The sequence below is a fragment of the Colobus angolensis genome, unplaced genomic scaffold, assembly GCF_000951035.1.
Source record: "Colobus angolensis palliatus isolate OR3802 unplaced genomic scaffold, Cang.pa_1.0 Scaffold15, whole genome shotgun sequence".
Classification (NCBI taxonomy): Eukaryota; Metazoa; Chordata; class Mammalia; order Primates; family Cercopithecidae; genus Colobus; species Colobus angolensis.
The window spans coordinates 16,123,723-16,131,443 of record NW_012114599.1 but is presented as its reverse complement, the minus strand read 5'-3'; the positions used below and the strand labels follow the sequence as shown (position 1 = coordinate 16,131,443).

The 7,721-nt window shown below is 41.0% G+C and overlaps 1 protein-coding gene across 1 annotated transcript in view; it reads left to right on the top strand.

Annotated features, from left to right (window-relative positions):
* The window catches only part of RASGRP3 (RAS guanyl releasing protein 3 (calcium and DAG-regulated)), an 87,686-nt gene that overhangs the window by 61,929 nt on the left and 18,036 nt on the right, over positions 1 to 7,721 (top strand). The window contains exons 12-13 of the mRNA XM_011935988.1: positions 2,755 to 2,871; positions 6,774 to 6,889. Of these exons, the coding sequence (XP_011791378.1) occupies positions 2,755 to 2,871; positions 6,774 to 6,889 (233 nt within the window). The remainder of the gene's footprint in view (positions 1 to 2,754; positions 2,872 to 6,773; positions 6,890 to 7,721) is intronic.

The window sequence follows — 7,721 nt, the reverse complement described above, 5'->3', positions numbered from 1 at the left end:
AAGGAAGGAAGGAGGGAAGGAAGGAAGGAAGGAAAGAAGGAAAGAAACTAGGTCTGGTGAGAGTAGGTATCTCACTCGGATCAAACAGCTGCTAAGTTGGAGAGCTGGGATTCAGTGTCAGGCCTGTCTTCCATCCTAGTGCTGCTTCTACCATCCCTCATCTCAGGAACAGCATAGGAATGGCCATTTTAGCACACTTGTCTGCCTTGTGTGCCTTTAGTTTTACTTTAGTTTTTTTTCAGGATCAATTGTTTCCAATTTTAGGAGATATTTCCATCAAATATATGAAACTCTTTTTATTTGTTGTAAGAGCAAAAGCTTTCGAAAGTCCCTTCCAAGTGCTGAAATCCTATGACTCTAAACACAAGACATTTCCGAGTCCTTCTGTCTCTTCTCTAAGTGGAGTGTCAGCCTATTTGACATGTCCTGATGAGATGGGAGAGTTCCCTGGATCCCTTCACTGAGACTTGGGACGGGTGTGGCCACATTCAAACCCCTTGCAGGAGGGGGAACATGCAGACAAGCAGGTGCTGGCGTGGGGGCCAGGGAGAGTGCTTTTGGGCTCTGGCCCCAAGACAGCATCTAGGGTTGTGTTACAGTTAATGCTCTTTCAGCAGTTGCTGTCCATGGATGGCTAAGTGTTAACCAGCTCAGTGGAGAGTCAGGGTGACAGCCTTTTACACCCTACCTTCTTGGTACCTGGGTCCTTGTCTGGCATCCAAGAAGAATCAGGTCGCACGGACTTGAAGGATGGTGAATGCAGAGGTTTTATTGAATGATAGAGGTGGCTCTTAGTAGGATGGGAAGCTGGAAAGGGGATGGAGTGGGAAAATAATTGTGTTAGTCAGGGTTCTCTTAGAGGGACAGGACTAACAGGATATATATAGATATATATTCCTGTGCTGATCAGTAGTGGCATGGTGCCTATGAATAACCACTGCACTCCAGCCTGGGCAACATAGTGAGACCCTGTCTCTAAAATACACACACACACACACCCGGACGCGCGCACACACACACACACACATATATATCTACAAATGTGATTTTTTTTTTTGAAATGGAGTCTTGCTCTGTCTCCAAGGCTGGAGTGCAGTGGCGTAATCTCAGCTCACTGCAACTCCACCTCACTGGCTCAAGCAATTCTCCTGCCTCAGCCTCCCAAGTAGCTTGGACTACAGGCACGTGCCACCACACCTGGCTAAGTTTTTTGTATCTTTAGTAGAGAGGGGGTTTCACCATGTTGGCCTAGTTGGTCTTGAACTCCTGACCTCAGGTGATCCACCTGCCTCGGCCTCCCAAAGTGCTAGGATTACAGGCATGAGCCACTGTGCCCAGCCTCTATAAAAATAAATTAAAAAGAAAGGATAGAAAAAAAATAGATTTGCATGTGTGCACCAGCAAAAATGTTGACATTGTATGAAACTTTCAGGGAGAGGATATAAAGTGAACACCAGTCTTGGCTGGTCTCCTAAAAGGATTGTGTTCTGTGCTTGTGTTGTCCAAGCATGTTATGCATTATGCTACCATCTTCCTCACAGTTTTATGTGCAAATGTCTTGTGAAAATGCAGAAAAATCTGTGGAGAAAGCGAGTTGACCAAAAATGGCCAGAGAGACCTAATGATTGGCAGAACAGTCAGAAGTGCTTAAGCGTGTTGAGCAAGGTGCAGACGTGAGGACATAAACTTGGCCACCCACTGGTACCCATTTGCTGCATGCACCATAACTGATCACTAAGTATTAGAGAATTAGATAACTGGTGTTTTTATATCCTGTATTACACAAAAATCCATGATGGATTGTTATATAAATAAGTTTTGGTGATATTTGGAGAACTTGGAGAAGATTTTTGGATGGACTGGGAGTGCACTGCTTTTTCCCATTTAAAATAATAGAATTTAGGCTGGGTGTGGTGACTCACACCTGTAATCCCAGCACTTTGGGAGGCTGAGGCAGCTGGATCACCTGAGGTCAGGAGTTTGAGACCAGCCTGGCCAACATGGTGGAACCCCATCCCTAACAAAAATACAAAAATTAGCTGGGCTTGGTGGTGGATGCCTGTAATCCCAGCTACTCAGGAGGCTGAGGCACAAGAATCACTTGAACTTGGGAGGCAGAGATTTCAGTGAGCCAAGATCTTGCCACTGCACTCCGGCCTGGATAACAGAGAGAGACTCTGTCTCAAAAAAACAAAAAAAGTAAATAAAAAATAAAAATAAAATAATAGAATATAAGTTGCTGTTAAACAAAAGGCCGTATCTAAACATGTATTTAGTTACAGATTAGATTCCATTAACATAAGATGCTTGTTTTACAAGCATGTAAGTTTCTGCTGGTATTATGAATATACAAAACTTATTCATTCTTCTCAGTGTCCCTGGTTCTCCTAGTTGCTCAAAGCCCCAGTTAATGTTGAAAAATATGGCCAGGCATGGTAGCTCACGCCTATAATCACTGCACTTTGGGAGACCTAAGCCGGAGAATTGCTTGAGCTCAGGAGTTGGAGACCAGCCTGTGCAACATGGTGAAACCCCATTTGTACTAAAAATACACAAATTAGTTGGGTGTGGTGACACACACCTGTAGTCCTAGATACTTGGTAGGCTGAGGTGGAAGGATGGCTTGAGCCCAGGAGGCAGAAGTTGCAGTGAGCCGAAATTATGCCACTGCACTCCAGCCTGGGTGACAGAGCCAGACCCTGTCTCAAAATAATAATAATAATAAAGTTGAAAAACATGTGTGTTTTTTGTCAGCAGCCTACCTCCCCTACGACACCCAACAAGCCTGTGGTGCCCCTCGAGTGGGCATTAGGGGTGATGCCAAAGCCAGACCCCACGGTCATCAACAAGCACATAAGGAAATTAGTTGAGGTAAGTGGTTGAGGGAGAATAAAGAGAGGGCACTTGAAGACCCTTTCTCTTTCCAGAATATTCCGTGATTGTCCACGAATCTGATGGAATCTATGAAAACAACCCTCTGGCAGGTAGGAACAATTTAGCAAGCACTTAGTGCTACCTGGCAGTGGGCCCTGGGGAGAATCGATCAGGAAGGCCCTTTTCCCTTTGTTGTCAGTCTACTCTCTCTTGCCCAGACACTCTCAGCTACTCCCAGCAATTCTCTTTCCCAGGCATTTGCCACCTCTGTCACTGTCAACAGCTCAAGGGATTGGGGATTAGAATCACTCATGAAAAACCCACATAGGTCCCACTAAGATGCCCAATAAATTGATTACCCAAGGGCAGGAAAGAAATCCTGTAAGTTGGATAGTTTCTCCTTTTGTATAGTTTTGGAATTTTATGACACAGCAGCCTAATGTTATTGAGATTAGAAAAATCACCTAATGTAGGACAAGGCTCTGTCAGAGTTTTCCATGTAGAAAAAGAGTAGAAGTGCCAATGGGGGGAACACGGAATCATCGAGGGTACAGGAAACTGTGATCCTGAATTAAATGTCAACTTTAATGGACTGGTAGGTACATCTGTTGGTGCAACAGAATTGAGTCTTTGGGACAGAATGTGCTTTTTTCTGGGAGAAGATGTTTAAAGAAAAAGAAAGAATGTCTTACATCTTGGATAATTTAGGGAACTAGGAGGTGCTGAAAGGAAAATTTTGTGGAGCGTGTGAGGCAGGAAGGAAAAGGGTGGTGCCAAGAGGAGTATTAGTGAGGGAAGGTCTGAGAAGGAGATAAGGTCCAATGGAGCCTATGGTAGTAACAGATCCAGCTTAGAGCTGGGGAAGGTGAGAAAAGGATCCAGGGGCCCCCAGGGAATGCAAGGACTGAGTTGCAGCTCAGGAATGTCTGAAGCCAGGAAACAGAAGACAGAGCTGTTCGCTCTCCTACTCTCATTCTACATACTGACTTCCTCTGCTCTCTCTCTCTCTCTCTCTCTGTCTGTCTCTGTCTCATTCTGTCTTCCTTACCTACTCTCTCTCCCTTATTCTCCAAATTCCTTACCATTGGTTCAGTCAAACAAAAGACCTGGATTTTATGATGAATTTTACTCCACAAAAAATCTACTTGCAGTATAAATATGGATGTTAAACTATGAATAGTAGGCATTCCAAAATAGTTAACTTTTAAGCTATTTTTATTATAGCTAAGTAATGATACTGGGATTTAAAAAATAAAAAGGTAATGTTTTCTGATTTTGCACAATTCTGTTACCTATGAAAAAGCTTGAGATGGGCTCATTTTAGTCATATTTTTAATTAACTCATTCATTTATACCTAACTACTTCCCAAAATACTCCTGAAGCAACTTGCAACACAGGGCAATATAGATAGATAGAACAGACAGAAACTACTGGGAAAAGGAGAGAGATTAATTAAAACTGGAATCAAAATCAAATATAAATTTGGGTACATATGTTTGCAGAAGGAACTTAGAAAGGTTTTTGAAAACCTAATTTTACAGAGGGCAATGGGAAACTTCTTTGTTCTTTTCTGATTATAAAGGAAGATAGAATCATCAAGAATATTAAACCATTACATAAATTATAGAAAATAAAAAGCTTTACTTTCAGGTCTTGGTAATTCTATTCTCCAGGGATAACCACTGATAATTTGTAGATTATCTTATATGACTTTATTCTCTATCTCTATGTATATATAAACACAGGTACACTACATACACATATACATGTATGTCTTATGCAACTTTCTTCGAGTTCTTTAGAACAGATTCCTAGAAGTGGAATTGCTGTGTCAGAGAATAGGCACTTAAAATTCCTGATTGTCCTCCAGAAATATTGTGGCTATTTACGTCACTAAATTGATTCAAGAGTAACTATTGTCTCATACCCTAGAAGATGATCAATTACAGTATTTTAAGATTTTATTTAATCTGAGAGGTTAAAAAAAGTTTCATTTATGTTTCTGTAATGATTAGCAGAGCTGAATAACTTTCCATTGATGTATTGACCATTTGTATTTTTATTTGGTGATTGCCTGTTTGACTTTTGTGTCTTTGCTCTCGCATATGCTGCAAATAACTTGCTCTGTTTGACATTTATCTTAAAATTTGTTAATTGAGCTTTGTTGGTTCAAATTTTTTGCATTTCATTAAATAAAATATTTTTCTTTATGGCTTCTGACATTGATGTCATGCTAAGAAAGCCCTTTACTCACACAAAGATTATGAAATGTGAAAAATATTTTCATCTGTTTATCTTTGGTGTTTTATAGCTTTGGATTTTTTTGCATTAAACTATGTAATACACTAGTGCGGTGGCTCATGCCTATAATCCCAGCACTTTGGGAGGCTGATGCAGGAGGATGGCTTGACTCCAGGAGTTTGAGGCTGCAGTGAGCTATGATCATGCCACTGCACTGCAGCCTGGGCAACAGAGTGAGATCCTGTCTCTAAAAGATAAATAAATAAATAATATATAATACATCTAGAATTTAGTTTGGAGGTAATTTATTTTGTAAGATTATTAGTCATTTAACTCAGTAGCAGTTATTGGATAATCCGTAATTTCCCTGTGGATTTTAAAAGATACTTTTTGATATTTTAAATTCCTATATATACATGGGTTTGTTTCTGGACTCCACTCTCTATGGTAATTTGTATCATGTTGTTTTGATTAATGTAGCTGTGTAGAATATTTGATTTCTGAAAGGGCATGTTCCGCCTCATTACTCTTCATTTAAAATAATTTTTAGCCTGTTTTCAACATAACCACTTTGATTTGAACCTTATAATCAATTTGTTCATTTAAAACAAATCCCTACTGGGATTTTGATTGGAATTGCCTTAAATGTACAGTTTATTTTTTGAGATAACACCTTAAAACTTTATTTTCTATTGTCATGGTATTGAAATTTATAAATTCACTAAGCCAATTTCTACTCAACCCTGAGGTTTCAGTTTAAACCTTGCTTTTCCCAGGAAACCTTTCTTAATCTACCTCCTATTGCCCCCCTACCAATAGCACTCTGTTTTCATTTATTTATTTACTGAGACGGAGTTTTGCTATTGTTGCCCAGGCTGGAGTGCAATGGTGCCATCTCGGCTCTCTGCAACCTCCTCCTCCCAGGTTCAAGCAATTCTCGAACCTCTGCCCCTGAGTAGCTGGGACTGCAGGCGTTGTGCCACCATGCCTGGCTAATTTTTTATTTTATTTTATTTTTAGTAGAGATGGGGTTTTCATCATGTTGGTCAGGGTGATCTTGAATTCTGACCTCAGGTGATCCACCCACTTTGGCCTCCTAAAGTGCTGGGATTACAGGTGTGAACCACCGTGCCCAGCCCAAGTTTTATTTTTAATTTTATTTTAAATTCTTTTTTTTGGGATGATGCCTTACTCTATTGCCCAGGCTAGAGTGCAGTGGTGTGATCTCGGCTTGTTGTAACCTCAAACTCCTGGGCTAAGCAAGCCTCCTGCCTCAGCCTCACAAGTGGCTGGGACTATAGGCACGCACCACCATGCCCAGCTAATTAAAAAAAAAAAAATTGTAGCAATGAGGTCTCTCTATGTTGCTCAGGCTGGTCTCAAACTCTTGGGCTCAAGTGATCTTCCCACCTCTGCCTCCAACTCCCAAAGTGCTGGGATTACAGGTGTGAGCCACCACATCCAACCATTACTCTGTTTTTATCCTCAGCAAACTACTTGTCTTGTATGTTATAAAGGCTTCTTGACTTAGTTATCTTTCACTAGATTCTAAGCTCCTTGATAGAAAAGACCATAGGCTGGTTATCATTGCTTTCACAATAACAAGTTCAGAGCCTGCCTCATAGTCATTCAATAAATATTGATCTTTCCTTTGCAGTCTGTATTTAGAAACTATGATCATGACCATGACGGGTACATTTCCCAAGAGGACTTTGAAAGTATAGCTGCCAATTTTCCCTTCTTGGATTCCTTCTGTGTGCTGGACAAAGATCAGTAAGTTTTAATTTTGTTTTATTTTACTGCAGGTATCCTAAAGCAGAAAATTATTATCAGAGGAGAGAAGGGAAACTTGTAATTTACATCTTGACAGCTTCAACCCTAGTGCCTTGATGAGCCAGGTTTAATTTGTCACTGATTATTTTCTTGGTGTGTATGAACATGACCTGAATGGAATCACAGGGCAGACCGTGTTGTCAGTGTTGAGCACAAGCGCATATTTGTAAATTATCCAATCACTCCACTTGCTATATTGCCTCTATTGCTTAGCTCTCAACCCCAAAAAATCTCCACCAAAAAAGAGTAGAGGAGAAATATAATTAGATCTAATCTGGGAGAGTCCTCCGCATTAGTGGACCTGAAGGCAATCTTAAAACTCATGAGCATTTAAAAAAAATTTTGGCCAGGCATGGTGGCTCACGCCTGTAATCCCAGCACTTTGGGAGGCTGAGGCAGGCAGATCACTTGAGGCCAGGAGTTCAAGACCAGCCTGGCCAACATGGCGAAACTCTGTCTCTACTAAAAATACAAAAATTCACTGGGCGTGGTGGGACAGGCCTTTAATCCCAGCTACTTGGGTGGCTGAGGAGGGAGAATCGCTTGAGCCTGGGAAGCAGAGATTGCAGTGAGCTGAGATAGCACCACTGTACCCCAGCCTGAGTGACTGAGCAAGACTTTGTCTCCAAAAAAAAAAAAAAAAAAGTTGTTTCCTACCCTTCGTGGGGGAGTATAGAAAAAGGCAGAGGAGAAAGTACTCATATGGGAGACACTAAAAGAATTGGCGAGGAATGAGGAATAAGATCAAAGTGATCTTAGTTTAAGCAGAACC